At 41.0% G+C, this 19,652-nt stretch overlaps 1 protein-coding gene across 1 annotated transcript in view; it reads right to left on the bottom strand.

Annotated features, from left to right (window-relative positions):
• LOC135198769 (triple QxxK/R motif-containing protein-like) overlaps nucleotides 1-15,081 on the bottom strand; it is a 60,724-nt gene extending 45,643 nt beyond the window's left edge. Inside the window, exons 1-2 of the mRNA XM_064226682.1 lie at nucleotides 14,918-15,081; nucleotides 5,086-5,146 (exon numbers count right to left, since the gene is read on the bottom strand). Coding sequence (XP_064082752.1) covers nucleotides 5,086-5,146 — 61 coding nt within the window. The 5' untranslated portion in view covers nucleotides 14,918-15,081. The remainder of the gene's footprint in view (nucleotides 1-5,085; nucleotides 5,147-14,917) is intronic.
• Between the last annotated feature and the right edge of the window lie 4,571 nt (nucleotides 15,082-19,652).

Below are 19,652 nucleotides of genomic sequence, written 5' to 3' on the forward strand. Positions count from 1 at the left end.
CTCCATACTCCTCTAGAAGCCAGGCTGTCAAAACTCTATAGTTCGACAGTCCTTCTCTTCCTTGATACTGCTCCTCCGAGTTTACTTCTAATTCTCGGTCTAGATGAGTCTCCGCTGCTAATTCAGTACGTCTTTCCTCTGGAGGACACAAACTCCTAATAGGAGAGGGGCTAAGGGAATGATATTCCTTCCTCTTCCCCGCTTTAATAGTCCTGGAAGGCGCCAACAGCCCAGGCTTCTCTCCATAAATGGATGACGCTTCCCGCTTGGATGACGCTTCTAGTCCGCCAAGCGTCCTGGCTGACGCCTCCCGCTTGTGTGGCTGCTGACGTCTGGATGACGCCTCGCGCCTGGAAGACGCTTCGCTCTCAAAAGGCGTCCTAACTGGCGCCAAATTTTTTGGTTGGAGCCTCGCGTCTAAAAGCAGCTTTAAATGACGCTTCATGTCTCGACGACGTCTCACGTCTCTCTCGCGTTACGTGTCTTCCGTAAGATTCTCCCGATCTCGCTCTCGAAACCGAAGCCTCTGCGATATGTTTGGAAGCTTCACGTCTGCATGACGCCTCTCGCTTCGCAGGGGAGAGAGGACGAGACTTCTTGATTGGAAGCGCAACGTCCTTCCTACGAGGCGCTAACACTCCCACCAAAGAGGCCAGTTGCTCTTGTACTGCCAAGATAATCTTCCTTGAAGCTTTTCCCCCGTCATCTTCAATCGGGGGAGAAGTAGGAAAAGGAAGCAGTCTATAGGAAGCCTGTTCGTCTTCTACCTTACTGAGAGATCTATGAAGAAGACTTTCCGCAGGTTCTCACAACTCTTTCCAATAATGTTAAACATGTTAACAGTTATTATCGTCGATCGAGAAGGATCTCTTTGTTAACGCGAATAGGAGCGAAAAAAAAGATTCTCGATGCTCTTTGCGATATGAGAGAGTCGTGGAATTGACCTAAGTGATTAAATCAGGAACGAATTTTGCCGTTACCGAGCTTGGTGTCCGAGAGGCTACTGGAATCTTAGGTTAATAACTCGCTAAAACGAGAAAATCTTGGATGGTGCTCTTGGCTCACTGCGCCAGGCTGGCGCTTCTGGCGCAAATTTTGCGCCAGGCTGGCGCTTCTGGAGCATTGCGCCAGACTGGCGCTTTCTTCTAATTCTTTTTATGTTATGTGCCAGAACACTTGTGCCTTTATGGTACCCGACATCCTTTCACATGTTAATTCCGTTCTTAGTAGGAAAAAGCTTTATATACGTAGTATAGTCCATTCAGGGAAACAAGTTCTGCCCCAAAGAGAATGTTTCCCATCCGACTCATCCATCTTCTGAGCAGGTACTCTAATAAGCTATGCTTTCGTAAGCCTGAGAGCATTACATAATATAATGTTCTGCTGCGATAGAATCCTTTAACAATGTTACCTACGGTAAACAGCATTGAAAGGTTGTACTATCTCTCTTATTGAAAGCTTCTTAGCAAAAGGCATACAATATTTATTTATGTTAGCTTAACTATCCCCTCAATCCGAGGTTAAGACCGCGATTGTAGGGGAGAGATACGGAAGTTATTCCATCCCGCAGGAGAGAGAGATACACCTGACCGCTCATGACTGACACCTACATGGTAGTGGTACCGACAGTCACAGGCGTAGGCGTACTGCGTTGGTCTCAGGCTCTCGGCGAAAGCAGTCCCCGCTTACTCTTCCAGAGTTGCCAGCTACTCCATTTAATAAAGGAATTTTATAAAATTATTATCGAACTTCAGGAAGTTCTTATCAAAGCATATTTAAGCGAAACAAGACTTCGATAAATCTAGAAGCTAAGTAGGTGTTGTCTTAACAATCCCTTTAAGCGTAGTCCTTCCTAGGAAAGTCGTAGAAGGATACTGGTAATTGAGTTGCACAGAAAAGAAGTAACTACGGTATGTGTTTATGATTTGACCGTATCGTATTCTCATACAGTAGAAACTCTACTACCTTCTACTATCTTCGTTCTTTTCGTTAATAGAACGAAAGAAAGAGTATATATATATCCTTAAGGAACGAAGTTAATCCAGGAACTCTTTAAATCTTCGTGATTTCCTCATAAATCGCGGAAGAGACAGAATTCCTGTTCATCACTAGGGTTTACGGAAGGAAGTAGATATTTCCTATCCGCCATCATACACAAACGTCGATGAGATTCTTATTAAGAAAAACTCCCAAAGTTCTTGCCTCCTCAAAACGAGGGAAGAACATGGATGAAGGAAAGAGTCCGCATTGAGAGGAACTGCCTAACACAGGAGTCTTCTGACAAAAGCAACGGCCGCCTGTGCGACATCTTGCACATTTGCCAGGGGAAAGTTGCTCAAGTTAAAAACTCAAAGAGGAGTCTCGCGACTGACCTCTCTCTCAAATGAAGATTTTGGAATCTTCTGACGCCTGGCGTCTGGATCCTTGCGCCTAGCGCCTGGCGTCTGGATAGTTCCGCGCGCCTGGAATGTTCCGCACGCTAGAAAGGAGACTCGCTCCTGGAACGTTCCGCTTGCGTGGAAGGTCCCTAATAGATCCGAGCGCCTCTAGTCTTGTTATACGAGCCTCTTGCCAGTAAACGTTCAATGGAAGCATCCTTCTGATTGCCACTCTATTATAAGGCTCCTTAGTTAAGCCATCTGTTTTCTCTTTGAAGGCGCCCTGCGCCAAGAAAAAAGTTCTGGAACGCGGCTCGCACTCAGTTGCTGGAACGCGGCTCGCGTTTAACTGTATGAACGAGGCTCGCGCTAGTCTGTTGGAACGCGGCTCGCGCTAGTCTGTTGGAACGCGGCTCGCGCTAGCTTGCTGGCTGGCTCTCAGCCTCTCGCTCAGTGAGTCAGTGTTCTCTTATTCAGAGAACGAGCCAGATCGTCCGAACTCCAAACATGTACATTCTTCGTCTTTTCGGATGTAAGATGAAGAAACTGAAGAACAGACGCACTTTTTAAAGGATGCCTTTCCAATGGCTATCCCCTGGCAGTCTGGGACGTTTTACAGATCCTGCCGAGGGAACGCCCGATCGGTGGGGATTCTCCATAACCTCCGTAAGGCTTTCGACTTTCTTTCCTTCTCCTCTGGGCTTGTGAGTTTGGAAGAGGTCTAGGCCTGAGAGCGAGACAGAGCCGATCGAACGCACCCTCTACTAATTAGGACGCCTTTCCAATGGCGAACTTGGCAGTCTGGGACGTTCTACAGATCCTGCCGAGGGGACGCCTGATCGAAGGGGATTCTCCATAACCTCCGTAAGGCTTTCGACTTTCCTTCTCCTCTGGGTATGTGAGCTTGGAAGAGGTCTAGGCCTGGGAGCGAAACAGAGCCGATCAGAACGCACCCTCCACTGCACTAACACTAAAATAACTTCTTACCTTTCAATAGCTCGTATTTTGAGCTACATTCCTTTGTCTTCAATTTGCAATATGAATTTGAAGATTCTGTGAAGTAAGAAGGAGATGAGGATACCACACTACTAGTATTGTTAATGCTCTAACTGCTCGTTAGTACGAGAGCTATATAAACTTCTAAAGGAAGCGTAACTATTCTTTCCTTACATCCTCAAGAAGGAAGTTAGCTCAATCAATTCTAACATTTACTACACGTTATTATGAATAAATATTAAAATTTTCCTTCTTGCAAACTATGTGAGTGTCTACCGAAAAGTTGGGTAGTTACACGTAAACAATTCTTCGAAATTTTCGAAGCCAAAGTTATAAAAACAAATTAATATGCGTATGCCGAACCAAAGATCCAGTACTTCCCTGCAAAAGATAGCCCAGTAGATCGATGGCGATGAAATCCAAAAATCAAGTCAGGAGGAACTGCAAACGTTGTTTACATTACAGCGACAGAAAAATTATGAATTAGAAAACGGTATGGTTTACCTATTTCCAGCCCACCAGCAGGCGGGGGGTGGGGGGTAGATCACCTGACCTACCTGCCGCGTGTGCCACGAAATTCGAATTTCTGTCGGACGACGGAGTAATAGCTATGTATATATCTGACAGGTAAGTTGAATGTATAAAATTAGCAGGTTCACTACCCTGACTTTTGTTTACTGATTAATTGCGTACATACGAATCATACGTCTTCCTTACGGAATTAGACATGTTTACTGATTAATTGCGTACATACGAATCATACGTCTTCCTTACGGAAATAGACAAAGTCTCACACTCCTTACATGACAAATCTCAACAAAGAAGCAAGACCCATACCCCTCGTGCATACCAAGTGCGGATCTACCGAAGCTTTCGGTAGCCACACCCTATCTTTGCAGACAACACCCTCTGAAACTAGCCTCACTAGATTCAGATATCTTATGCAAAAATGAATCAAATTCAAATCAATTTAAGATAGCGTATGCCTAGCCACAAATCCAAATAAATAAATTAAAAGACAATTAGGATACTTAGCGGCAATGAAGTTTCCAAAATCCTAAGACGGAGGTACTGAAAACAGGTGTTTCCAGCACCGGCGACAGAAAAATTATGAATAGAAAATGGGAATGGTTCCTGATACCCGCCTCCCAGCGGCGGGAATGGGCACTAACCACCTGGCCGACCACTGCATGTGCCGGAAGTTTTTGAAATTCTGTCGGACTTCAGAAAATACAGCTATATATATATCTGACAGGTAAGTTTCATGAACAAATTGCATTTTTCCCAACATACAAGTCTCATGTCTTTACATAAAGGTACCACCTCTTACCAACCCCCTTCTCTTACCTGGGCCAAAAGGTAAACCACATAGAATTGAATGAGCACTGACTTGGTAGGTAGTGCTTCCACCCCTACCATCGATACCTATAACAAAACCACCTTGCAAAAGTTTAACAGCCAGATTTCCAGCTTGCTGAAAGTTAATCCCCTATGTAAAGACCTCAGGTTTGTATGTTAGGAAAAATACAAATTATATACTTTAAAAATATGTCATTTCACTCCTTGAGGGGACTTGTATGATTCACAGTATCTTTTACAAAACTGACATTCACAGAGAAATTCTTTTATGAAACTCACACGACTGGCAGTAATTAAGATTCTCTGTTCAGTCTCTACAAGAAAAAGAAAAAATCATAACAGACTAATTTACCTATTTGTTTCCTGTAGTGATCCACTGGCAGTCGAGATGTCTGGCAATCTTTCTTTCCCATCTGGAATATATAAAACACCATATCATACATGAATGGTACTATTTACATTTACGAGGTTCGTGAATTTAGTAGTCAGAAACAGTTAAAATATTTTTCTTAGAATATAAAAACACAACAGAATGGAAAGCAGTAATCTGTAGATATTCTGAAGTCAGTAGTTCTTGATGAATGGTGTGGATACCAATGATATACAGGGTTTCCAACAGATGAGGGATGGGATTCCTCATAGTAGGCTGAACAGGCAAAAGATGGGAAACACTAACCAGAGAACCTGTGGTTCAAGCACAGAAGGTCTTCTCCAAGGACAAGGCCTATTTTTCTGGTTACAAGAGCCTTACTTCTGATAGTTCCCAAAAAACTTGGGAATAGCAGCATGTTTCCTACTTGTACCCAGTTAAGAATCTGAAAAATTACCTTGCCAAAAATCTCTTAGTTCACCCTGATCGCTACTCAAGTCAATCATATGACTGCAAACCATTTAATCTGGTACAAGAATGCCTGCATTCATCATCATTACATGAATGAATAGCTCCATCAAGTACCATGATCATAGTAAGTGCACAAATTTCCCTCATCAGCAGACACACGACTGCACACAGCCTTCTTCTAAACCAGTGACAATCACTCCAAGGCCTCTAAGGTGCACATTTAGACAGAATCCACAGAGACCTTGTTTACCATAGTCTATCTAGTTCCCTCCTAGATAAAACCAATAATTTCAGGGACAGATAAACCTGGGCAGCTAACCAGTGGGACCACCAGAACTTTTGCTGGGACAGATTTGGAAGCCTCTTATACCCACCTAAGACATCCACAACTGTGCATTTTCTGTTGAATGTGATTTATAGCCTTTGAATAAACTAGTCTTGCACACAGCAGCCATGCTGCCTCAAAAGCAAAGGAGGATTGACAACCATGCACCTTGCATTAGTGAATCGGACCTAACAGCAACACAGAGTAACATCATCCTGTCCTTGAACCCTAACTTTGCAACCTCATACATTTCTTCCTCAAATCCAGCAACAAACAAGAAGAGTTCAAGAAGGATAAGGTCACTGATAGCTTGTTTGGTTCTTACAGTGGGTCTTTGAATCACAATGTAAGCAATCTAGCATTGCTTGGTGAACCTACAATAATCAGCAGAGAATTTTATGACTACTAGTCCTTATGGTAAACTGAAGAATATAAAAATGACAAATTTTCTAAGACAATTTGTATTTTTCATAGCTACAAACCTGAGGTCTTAATAATGGGATCATTTCTAGCCCCTAGCTGGATCCGGTTAAAAAGCAGATGAAAGCAAGGAATCTTGTAATGTCTGGCAACGCAAGCGTATATCGGGTGAAGAGTGGCCAAATGCCGATCATCTACGCCAGTCTTTCCCAACTCAGGACGACTTAACAAAAAGAGGGGCGGCTAGAGGTGGGCAGTATAACGTTAAGACCTCAGGTTTGTAGCTATGAAAAATACATATTGTCTTAGAAAATTTGTCCTTTGTTCATACGTGAACAAACCCTCGGTCTTAACAATTGGATAGACTCATACTTGGAGGGAGGTATAAGACATCCTAGACCGACTGGGGGCCTACCCGCAAGTCCAGCTCTCAAAATGGAATTTTTATTCTAAAATTAATATTAATAATACTTACCTGTATAATTTATCTAGCCCTAAATACCCAAAAACCGCACCAAAATTTACCACATTGGCAACCCTGTTACCTCCTATTCTGTCCGCCAGTTGGCAAAACTGTCGTTGACAGATACAAAACCTTCCCTCAAATCAGTTGTGATAGGCAGATCGTGGGGTAGGATGGGTGGGACTAGATAAATTATACAGGTAAGTATTATTAATATTAATTTAGAATAAAAATTCCATATTAATAAACATTACCTTAATATAATTTATCTAGCCCGATTAACCACATTGAAAAGGAGGAGGGAATCTGAATACAATTTCCCCTTCTGACAGAATAGGAGAAAACAATGAAAGAAATATATATCATAGGCAGTCAAAACTCAACCCAAGGTCTAAGATACTAACAACTCAAAGTCTCCTACCATAATGCCGCCAAACTGCGGTAGCACAGGACAAGGAATAAGTGCATAGTCAGTCCGTCTGTACTAAAGTCAGGTGACCGACCAGGTGACCAGTCAGACAAATCGAGGACAGCAAGGCTGCACCCTGAAGACTATCAAGCACTATTCTTTCCCTGAAGGATGAGTGTCTGGACTGTCTGGGCAATTCAAAGCTAAGCAAACCTTGGGGGTGTATCAATGCAACCCAACGTCGCCAGCAACGAATCGGCTCATGAGCAACTCCTAACTCGAGCTTTCTGGTGCCAAGAGAAAGGAGCGGGGAGCAAAAAGGCGATTCAGTCCCGAAGGACGAATGCCTGACAGTCCAACCTGGTCTCATGTTACACGATCATCGGGGGTGTATCAACGCAACCGACTTCTTCAACAAGAAACTCAGGGCTACTAAATGTCGCCTGATCTCGCACGAGTGTCTGACTCTGAGAAAACAGGCGAGACAAAAAGTAGATGGTGAGCGAGTCACCAGATGACAGCAGACGATCCATCGACTAATTCCCTGTCCAGGACAGTGGAAGAAGCAGGAGTCGTCAGGACAAGCGAACCAGTGGCTAGTCCTAGGTCGGCATCGACTCTGGGAGAAGCGTAGTCGCCAGTGCCGACAACCCAGTGGCTGGAACCATTTCACACTGACAATGGAAGCAGCATGAGTTGCCAAGCAGTCAGTCCTTGTCATCAACAACACCTAAATACCAAACTGCCTAATTCCCATTACGTATAACTACGTCAAAAACTGCCATGGGTTATAATACAAAAAACAAAAAACATATACAACAAAACAAAAATTAATTAATAATATACAGGTAGCAACCAAACGTAAAACAGGAAGACTACCTAATTCTCCTGTCTGACGACCTGTCCTGCCATCACCAACGGGCCCAAAGAACGAAGGTCGCCTAGAACTAGAGAAATATCCCTCAAGTAAAAAGAGGCAAAAACAGAATTAGAACGCCAAGTCGCCGCCTCAAGCACCTTGGCGACTGAGACGTTCTTCATAAAAGCTACTGATGTAGCAACTGCTCTAATACTGTGTGCTCTCGGCGTCTGGTCTTCCCCAGCAGCCGAACCACCAGTTTTAACGATCAGATCTCTGAGAAAAAAGGATACACCATTCTTTGAAATAGGTCTCTTGACATTTCGGGGTGAAACAAACAGATGACGGGGACGACCCTGAATGTCCTTCGTGCGGCGTAAATAGCATGAGAGCGCCCTAACAGAGCAAAGAACTAATTCCTCATTTAAATTACCAACAAAGTTGACCAGCGACTTCAGTACGAAAGACCTGGGAATGGGATTATCAGACGATTCAGTCTTTGCGACAAATTCAGGAAGGTATGACAAAATCATGTCTTGTCCAGATCTGGCAACCAGAAAAGAGTGTGCTTGCAGTTCACCCACCCTCTTGAAAGCTTTAAAGGCACAAAAATGTTTAAGGAAATTTATAAAGAGCGGCCATGATGTAAACAACACGGGCACTCGTTAACAACTGATTTGAGGGAAGGTTTGGTATCTGTCAATGACAGTTTTGCCAATTGGCGGACAGAATAGGAGGTAACAGGGTTGCCAATGTGGTAAATTTTGGTGCGGTTTTTGGGTATTTAGGGATAGATAAATTATATATTAAGGTAATGTTTATTAATAGAAATAGTTCTTGGAGAGGGACTGAAGCCTCTTGAGAAGCTAGATACACTAATATCTAACCACTCAGAACCTGAGTGACGTACAATGATATACGGGATAACCATTGCATAGGGAACCAAAGAAAAACTAGGGTTTGTAGTACTCCCGACTCCTCCTTGCCCAGGAGCGGAGCCTATGCTACTAAATAGTGGGTAAGATATTGTATATTGCACGACCACACTACCAGTATGACTACCTCACTCACCTGTATCAGACCAGTCCAGCAAATGACATGTCAATTCCTTAAACCCCCCGAAGGAAGAAGGAAAGGTACAAGAGAAAGGAGGCCAGCCAACTCACTCATTCTCTCATCCACACATTCATCTTAGGTAAGATACAAAGGTGCCCCGTTAAGGGCAACTATGAGTTACACAACCTGTTGGGCAGCCACCACAGGACTCAGGGAAAACGTGTCCATAGATCTGTGGGTAACATCCTTAAGATAAAAGGAGGTGAATGTGGACTGGCGTAACCAAGTACCAGCGCTCAGCACTCTATGTACAGCCAAGTTCTTTTTGAGAGCCAGAGAGGGACCAATACCCCTAACGTCATGTGCTCTAGCCTGCACAGATGTGGTGATGGAATCATCAAGAGTCAAATAGGCCTGTCTGATGGCTTCCCATATCCAAAAAGAGATAGTATTCTTAGACACCACTTTCTTTGTATGGCCTGTACTAACAAAAAGTCTGCGGCAGCCTGGTCTAAGGTGCCGAGTCCTTTTAAGTTAGCAACGCAGGGCCAAGACAGGGCACAACAAAAGCTCTTGAGCATCACCACCCACAAAGTCAGTCAGTGATGGAATGGAAAACGAAGCGAACCTGTCATCATGCATCGAGGGATTTAGGGTCCTGGCCACGAATTCCAGGACAAATTCGAAGGACACTGACTTCCAACCCCTGGTGTGCTTCACCTCATAACTCAAGACCGTGGAGCTCTCCTACCCTTTTGGAAGATACCAAAGCCAAAAGGAAAACTGTCTTGAGCACCAGGTTCCTGTCAGATGAGCGACGCAAGGGCTCATATGGACTCTTAGTCAAGCTCTTAAGCTCCAAGGAAACATCCCATGTTGGAGGCTTGAGCTCTCTAGGAGAACTCGACTGCTCAAACCCCTCAACTAACAGGGAAAGTTCCCAGGAAGAGGAGATGTCGATACCTTTCAGGCGTAATGCCAAACTCAGTGCCGCCCTGTAGCCTCTAATAGCAGAAACGGACAAACTTTTCTCATCTCTGAGGAAGGTTAAAAAGTCTGCTATTCGCTGAATAGAGGTCGCAAGTGGAGAAAAACCCCATTTGCGAGACCGATCACAGTAGATCGCCCATTTGCCATGGTAAACTGCGGAGGTTGACTTCCTAAGACTGCTGGACATGTGCCCAACTGATTTCTGAGAAAAGCCTCTCTCTTGGAGGAGATAGTTGATAGCCTCCAACCGTGAAGAGACGGATTCTACTGACTGGTGGAACCTTTCTGCATGGGGCTGACACAGGAGATGCCACCAAGGGGGAATCTCCGACAACGACAGCAGATCTGGAAACCATTCCGCCAGAGGCCACAGAGGGGCTACCAAAGTCCTTCTGAGACCCTGTGAACCCATCAGAACCTGATGAATCAAGCAAAACAGAGGGAAGGCATACGCCTCCAGGTTGTCCCAGGGATGTTGGAATGCATCTTCTGCCAATGCTAAGGGATCTGGGACCACTGAACAGAACACCTCCAGCTTCCTGTTGTAGCGTGTCGCGAAAAGGTCCAGCATGGGTCTCCTCCCAAATCTGGAAAAGCTTGTCTGCCACCACTTGATGAAGGGACCACTCTGTGCCTAGGATCTGATCCCAGCGACTGAGTTTGTCTGCAACCACGTTCCGTTTCCCTGGGATATACCTGGCTGAGAGCTCTACCGAATTGCTAATTGCCCACTGGTGAAGCTCGACGGTCAAGGCATAAGTTGCTGAGATACCAGGCCTCCTTGTTTGTTCACGTAGGCTACCACCGTGGTGTTGTCCAACATGAGAACAACAGAGTGACCCTCTACCATCCCCCAAAACTCCTTCAGACCATGTAAAAGCCGCCTTCAACTCCAAGATGTTGATATGCTGCTGCTTGTCCTCCAAACCCCAAAAGCCTGAAGCAATGAGGCCGCTTAAGTGAGCGCCCCAACCTGCGAGGGAGGCGTCCAAGAACAGAAGGAGGTCCGGAGGGAGAGAACGCAGAGGGACGCCCTTCAATAGATTCTGGTCGTCCAACCACCAACGAAGGTCTTCTCTCACTTCCAAAGACAGTGGGACCATAAACAGAGGAGAGTCCCCCGCCAGAGACCAGAATTCCCTCGGTCTCCATTGCAGAGACCGAAGATGAAGATGCCCATGAGGGACCAGCTTCTCCAGGGAAGATAGCACTAACACAATTCCACATCAACTTCCCATCCCGGTCTAGCAGAGCCATATTGAATCCTGAATTTCAAATCAGACATGAAAGATGCACAGAATTTTTGGAGAGAAAATCCATTAGGTCAACATTAGACAAACCAGATTATTGTTTGTTATAATAATAATGCTTAAAGAATCCTGGACATCCATTCCTTTTAGCTAAAATAATCATTAGTACTCCAAATGGAAATTTACTTCAACAAAGCTAGATTACTTGATTTTCTACTGTGCACTTGGAAAAAGTTTCTCACACCTCATTATCATTGCTATATATTTCATAAACATATTTATAATTATTAAACTGCTAAAAGCTTCCACATACTTAGTATTTAGTTACTTCCCATGCAAAGGGTGAAGAATACACTACTAACATACCTGTTTTGGAATATGGTTACCATATAATTCACCACAGTTGACTAGGCTAAGTCGAATAGCAAGTAAATAAAAGATTAACCAGTAGCATGAACAAAAAAGAAAACTGAACAGATGGCAACAAATCTCAATTGACGGCCCGGTGATTGTCACACACACTAAAACCCCCAAAAAGAACCAATTTTACAGTGACCTCACCCAAGGTGCTTCACCTCCATCAGACCACAGCGCAGGTGATAGCTGTAAATGAATTCCAAAACCAATAAATCTAATATACGAATCTATGGCCAGACCAGAAATTCATTCCCCAAAACCACCAGAACATTCATAAACATTCTTATCATCCCCTAGTTGTCATGCCTCAATTTTTGTTTATATTTTATTGTTTCACATAAACTTTCCAACACTGGAAGCTACTTGACATTCTCCAGAAGTTTATAAAACTTTCCTTCTGCACTTCTTCCCTCCATGAATTTCACTGTACTGTACAATAATTGTCATCGACATCATCCAGTTTCCTTTTCCCCTCAATAAATCAAAGCCCTCAATTTTCTCATGAAAGAATATTACACGACTTCCAATCATCATGGAGATATGTCATCATTTTAAAACCAAGTGACCTCTTTTATCAATCATGGAACAAGATTGAAATTGCTCGCCCCCACCATTTACAATTTAGATTCAGTTCAGCATTCAGCATTACTGTGATTAAATGAAACCATGCTCTTCATATGATTTTATCTACTTTCAGATTAGTAGGTACTCATTTCTTCGGAAACTGTTAAGCTGCTTTAAAGTTTCACACAAACATTTAGTACTGACCATTGAAGTGAACAGCAGTATGTAATTGTAACACTCCTTACAGAAACAATGTTCATCAATTAAAATTTTTGACTGATCAACATATGACTGATCAACATGAAAAAGGTTGTACATGATGCAGTACGGGTAGTATAATTTGAGAAATTTACTGAAATACTGTGAGAAACTTAGCATATTTTGTTTACAATTTCACACTTATCCCTAAGGGGCTGGTGGTAATCATGGCGGTCCACTTTTCTGAGTAAACATAAACAAAAGATGGTAAATTTACATTATTTAATTAAATTTCTCAAGTTATACCTCACCTCTCCTATTTCATATGCACCCATTTGTATTGTTCACTCAAAAAATTTCATCTAGGCTATGTACTGTAATAAAGAACCCTGTGTGCCTATCATTCAAAGGAAGCCCTGAATGATTAACAATGCTATAGGTCTAATTAGGTTAGGAGTGATACCAACTTGTCAATTTAGAATCCAGTACCCTAGATCAAGTTAGGTTAGCAAAGGTTAAGTTAGGTTACCATGCATCCTCGTGTAATAATAGTATGGTTCTTCTTGAGAATTTTAATATAACTACGTTGGTTTTTGTATTAATTTTCTTTCTGGAAATTCATTGTTCCTTGAGTTATAAGGTTGGTTCTACCTTAAAAAAAACTATGGATACTTAATAAAAAAAACCATAGGTCAAACCAATTAAAAAAAAAAGGCACAGGATATAGGTACGGCAGCCGTATCCCGATCGTGGTAGATATTGGTACGGCAGTGAATTGCACATGCGTCAATTTCAGGACTTCCTGCCGTACAAATAATATAGTGCGGTGAGTGTACGGCAGATTCTGTCATTGGTGCCGTATTGCCGCTCTTGACTTGCTGTAGATACGGCAGTTAGCTATATCCGTTTAGCTGTTTGCTAATCATACTGTATTATGTAAACCAGAGTTCGGCTTTTAGGCGGGACAGTCACGCTTTTTGAACATCTGTCCCCCTTTTTTTAGTTAGCAAAATGTCCCTCCCCCCCCCCTTTTTTTTGTTTTGCTTTTGTGAATTTTGTCCCGCTTTTTTTGTACTAGAAAAACAACACTATCCCAATTTTAATGGAATAGTGCTGAAATTTTGTTTAATTTTGCCATTTCACTACCTGGTAAATTCCATCGTCTTCTCAGACAGCTGCAATACCCAATGAAGTGAATTAAAAGAATATTGTAAAGTGTATAACGGCCCTTGCAACTGCCGATGTCGGGCAGAATAAAGGGCCGAGAAAGTCACCAAAGGTACGATGGTAGTGTATATATTTATATATAATCCTCTTTGAATCTCCTCTTCGGAATTCTTTTCAGGGCCGATTCGATCGTTCGTGACCTACGTATATATCATGAATTACCAAATTTTTGAAAGTTTGAGTCTTCATAGATGTCTATGGCTTTTTTCAGCTCGTTAAAGCCTGAAAAAATCTGTTTTTCGGCGAAAACTAATTATTATTCCGCGTTTCATGATGTTCCGTCACCATTTTTCTTGCTGTTACTGATATGCCCAAAGACTGCGTATATACTAAAGTATATAGTCTTTGGATATGAGTGAGACGGTAAACAAGGGTTCGCGCATGCGCAATTCACTGCCGTACCAATATCTACCGCGATCGGGGTACGGCTGCCGTACCAATATCCAGTTCGAAAAAAAAACCAAGGGTCAAATTAATTTGAAACAAGAGAGCCTACCACACCACAAAGATGCTTTGATCACTTTCTTATTCCTAATGCAATAGTAGTACCTATTACCTACTACATGATACAGTACTTATAACTTTAAATAGTAGTAACTTTTAGTTTATTTGTGAAATCTGTAGCTAAACTATCTAGGGAGGTAACCTTCTGATTGTTGATGGAAAAGCCTACAATGTACGTAGATCATAGCCTACCAACTGAAAAAGCTCAATCGGGCTAGATTAAAACGTTTAGTTTACTACCTAGTAGGCTACCTAGTAATTTGGAGATAGGCTACCTTACGACATGCTAATGTAGCCTTGGTCCAACTTTGACTGGCCTTCAGTCTGGCTTTAAGAATGAAATTATTTAGAAAAAGTCAATTTCCAGGGAAATACCAGCTTTGGGCTAGGCTTAGACACCATCAAAATGCATGTCTTAAATAGGTATTCTGAAATATGTGTGGTTAGGGGAACCAGTCAGTGTGGTCTGATATAAGAATTAAATTGTGTACCGAAGCAGAACGCCTACGATACTAGGATACCAACTTCCATATCATAGGTAGTAGGCGTTGCTGGGCACAACTTCACTAATATATTTACCACATAATCCTGTATGTCATTCTATTTATCTTCTCTATATGATTTATAAAATGCCCTACTAACATTTCTGCAAGTGACTTACCTTGTCCGTCTTTGACAACCGTTTAATTTTTATCTATAGGAGATAAACCACCGTATCACATCTTCAGCCGTAGATACTACTTGACACATCACCCAGTCACCAACCTCCGTCCCCGACGCAGCGATGACAGCTTTGTTGTCAGTCGCGTAGTAGTGCAATGAAGACATGACCTGGAGTCACGTTTGTGTTTATTGTACGGTATTTACCTTCGTTGATGGAACACTACTGCGATTGGCTGAAGGGCCTCTATATGTAGTAATTTGTCTTTTTTCAATGTTTATTTATATAATAATATACAACTATACCACAAAATAACGCCTGGAATGAAGATCATACAAGAAGAAAGTAAATAAAAAGAAAAACTAAAGACACCTATTTTGCAGGAGCCACGAAACTTAGGAAAAACGCTACAATTGAGTAAAATATAAGAAGCAACTAGTATACGTACAAGGGCCCGCAAATGTGATCATCCCTGGAGGGCTGCACATAAAACCAAACAAAGATAAGGCAAAAAGATAAATTTGTGTATAAATACATTTTTTTTTCTAGCGAAGTACTGAACATTTTATGGTTTAATATATCTATAGTAGTACATAAATATATGTTGTTTATTTGCGATTTGTTAAACACCTAATTCTATGAATAGTTGTTCCGTTGTTTTAATTAACCATAGGTAGTTGCCCAATTCTTGGACTTGTTACATGTTAACAGAAATTCTATGACAATTGTAATCTTTTAACAGCTTGTTTACTTATTCGTAATTGTTATGCTTAATCATGAAATGACGCAAATATTTTAGTGGCATGATTATGAACGAAGTACAGTTCGAGAGCTCGCTATGGAGACAAAAATAAAAGGAATTATCATTTTATCAAGAAGTGACTTTCTTGTATAATTTTACGAACTTCGAGAAGTGAATTAAGTGAAGAGACTACTTAACATTGGAAAGAACCAACATCGAAATAGTTAAAAGTACGCAGTCCATTATCGTTCAACGAAACCTGCATAATAAATAAACTGCTGCATATATACATATACAAATACAATATTTATATATATATATATATATATATATATATATATATATATATATATATAATATATTATATATTGATATATTTATATATATATATAGATATATATATATACATATATCTTAATTATATATAGGGATTTCACTTCCCAATATTGTAACTATTATTGGCCAATTGAATTCTTCCATTTTAAAATTCGTTACTCCCTCTTCGTGCATTTCATTTAGCGACATAATCTTACTCTTGCACACATCTCTAAACTTTTTCCTCTTGCAAATACTTCTAAAATTCCGTAAGCTGTTTCTAAGGATTCTTTTCGTTATCTCCCACCAGTAGCACATCATCTGCTGGCACAATCCAACATACCATCTCAACTAATATTTATTTAATGCAACTTGCACATATCCAGTTTGGATTCTCTGAATTCTCACATCACTCTCTTCATATTTTAGACCAGTCCACCCATTTCCGAACTGCATTTTCAAACAGATTATTTACTGCCGTCATAAAACTTTTTAATCACTATCAACAACTAATCTTATACCTTACATCCTCAGTATCCTTTAAACTACTTCCCTCGGAACTCTATTACAAGCCTCTTCTGAGCAGATACGTGTAAAGCTTTGTTCTATTGCTTTCAAACTTCTCGCGAACGGAATGGAATGGATTGGAATATAGAACTTAAACCAAAGGCCAAGAGCTGGGACCTGAGGTCATTTAGTGCTGAAAGGGAAATTGTACGTAAAAAGATTTAAAAGGTGTAGTTAATAGGAGGAAAACCTCACAGTTGCACTATGAACCAACTGTCAGAAGACGGTCGGCAGCAAGATGGAAGAGAATATGAATGGAGACAATAAAAAGAATGAAAGGGATTACACTTGACCCATCCTCTAAGAATGTGCATATTTAAGACCAATGATATTAATAATTTAAATTTGTGCTTCTCTTAATTCAGTGTTTTCAACAGAAAAAAATAAGAGCATTCAACACTGAAAGAACTGCTGGTATCCACAGGCAATGATTCAAGCAGTGCTGGAGTCTGAATCATTTAGCAGTTTTCCTTTCAGATTAAAACAAACTCAGCACCAGCTGTGTTTAGACAATGTTTCGTGGAGATGCTGAGGTAGGAGTAGAGACAAACAATACCTAAACTGTTTATAATGGCCAATTAATTATATTCGTTCAACGTCTTTCACAGTAACAAAGTGATTCTTTATTGGTGACCTACTAAAAATTGATTAGTTTTATCCCATCCAACGTCTGCCATGCATTTGGTAAGATTAAACATCAAATCAATGGTATCTACATTGTTTTGAATGTAGTGCTGCATCTGTTCGTCCAGCATTCTGACCACCTGTCTTAGTCCTTCATTCTATCATTAAGGTGGCTGTCCACAGCTACTGTGCTTTCCTATCAGTGAGAACTCACTAGTTCAAGAATACTACTGAGCCTAACACAAAGCACTCATGATGGATGGATGGATTATGGAATTTAGGGCATAGCCCAAGCGCTGGGACCTATAAGATCATTCAGCGCTGAAATGAAAGTATGGCTAGATGGAAAAATGAGGAATGAAATAAAAATGATAAACTGATGACAATCCTGCACTTGAACAGGACTGTACATCAGCAAAGGCCATTTTACTCTCCCCCCAGCATTCCGATCATCCAAAGTTATGAAAGATAGTTCAAAGCACTCATGAGATGGGCCATGGTTTCTGTAAATCCAGTATGAGGCACAGTTTCTGTATTGCTGTTAGCCGAGTATATAAAAATTTTAATTTGCTTTGTTCCATTTTTCTTACACAAGTATCATAAGTGACACTGAGGCTTGGGCTCTAGAAGAGCAGAACATTTATTTCAACATGTGAACACAATAAGATACAGGCAGTTCCGGTTTACAGCCAAAAATTGTCATAACCCGAAATATCCAAATTCATAAAAAACCTTACTTTTAATCCTTAGGGTGTCTTGAAAACTTTGTAACCTGCATTTTTATTGAGCTTTTCATAAAAAAAAACCCTAAAAATTTTTACCTTTCTGCCATTTTAGAGCCATATTTCATCCACCAGATTGGCATTATAAACCTGGAACGTGTTGTAACCCGGGAAATATTTTTTTATGAATATATTTGATGAGCGTCATAAACTCGGAATGTCATAAGCTGAGCCTGTCATAACCCAGGGACTGCATGTATACAGTATGTATTGAGAGGACAGTTATATAAAAAATACATCCTGTTAAAGTGGTAGTGATTGCTAAATACCATTACAGTAGTACCTCAAGATACGAAATTAATCAGTTCCGAAGCAACCTTGTAACCTGATTTTTTCATATCTTGAACCACATTTTACATGTAAATTGCCTAATTTGTTCCAAGCCCTTCAAAAATGCCCCAGTAAATTTTATAATAAAAGCTAAATTGACCAATAAACAATAAAATACAACAATTTGGACCATTCAATACCTAACTTAAACTACATATATACTACTAATATGTACTACATACCTGTAAAGTTTATTAGTGTACAGGCAGTCCCCGGGTTACGACGGTCTCGGCTTACGACGTTCCGAGGTTATGACGCTTTTCAATTATATTCATCAGACATTATTTCCAGGGTTACGACGCCTACAACGTTCATCTGGCAGATGAAATATGACACCAAAAATGCAAAATAATCAATATTTGAAGGGTTTTTTTTATGAAAAATGCTATAAGAATGCAGTTTATATAGTTTTCAATGCACCCAAAGCATTAAAAGTAAGGTTTTCTTAGGATTTTTTACGATGTTCCGGGGACTGCCTGCACATGGTACAAGAAATACCGTACGTACATACGTATGTAGTAAAATGTGGAACCTTACCTTTCAAGTGAGGCAATCCCCAAAAGTGGCGACAGAGGAGGAGGACAAATGGCAGAAAACATGAACACTTGACTTTACGAAACACATTAAAAAATGACAAAAAACATTAACACTAAACTTTACGGAACACATTAACAAATGGCAGAAAACATTAACACTTCTTTACTATTATCTCCATCTTCGTTCTCCATAGAAAGCATCCTCTTCTTTCCGTGAACTTCAGCAACATTCTTGGGACCCATGGCTAATAACGTAAAGTAACTTACAGTACAAGAATTTACGTTAAAAAACGAAATACGTAACGAATTCCAGTGTTTACAATAATGCTGCCGCAAAAAATGGTCAAGGAACACCTTTACATAGAGGCATGATGCTGACAAAGAGGCAAACAGGATCTTATGGCAGTGACTAGCATCAGGAACCAATGGGAGAGCGGGAGGATGGTGGCGAGTCTACTCAGTTGGCGGCGTGCGAGGTTTAAAATTGTTCCCAGAGGTCTGGGCGAATCTCGGGACTTTACAGTAACGTCCTTTCATAACCTGAATTATTTTCGTATGCAGAGGCAAAAAAAATTTCGTATTTGCTTTTGTAACTTGAATTTTTCTAAGTTGGGACTTTCGTATGTCGAGGTTCCACTGTATATGAAAATGTCTTATCAGTTAAAGGGCAAAACTTATAATGGTATGCATATGGCCTCTAATGCTTTATGCAGCATTCATTGGTAATGAAAAAAAAAGAGATTTTCAAGAGGAAGATAATGTTATGAGTGAGAAAGTGACAAAGATGGGCCTAGCAGATAGAAGGGCAGACTGGGATCTCAGACCGAGGCAGTTTGGAC

This window comes from Macrobrachium nipponense, chromosome 22 (genome assembly GCF_015104395.2).
Source record: "Macrobrachium nipponense isolate FS-2020 chromosome 22, ASM1510439v2, whole genome shotgun sequence".
In the NCBI taxonomy this organism is placed as follows: domain Eukaryota; kingdom Metazoa; phylum Arthropoda; class Malacostraca; order Decapoda; family Palaemonidae; genus Macrobrachium; species Macrobrachium nipponense.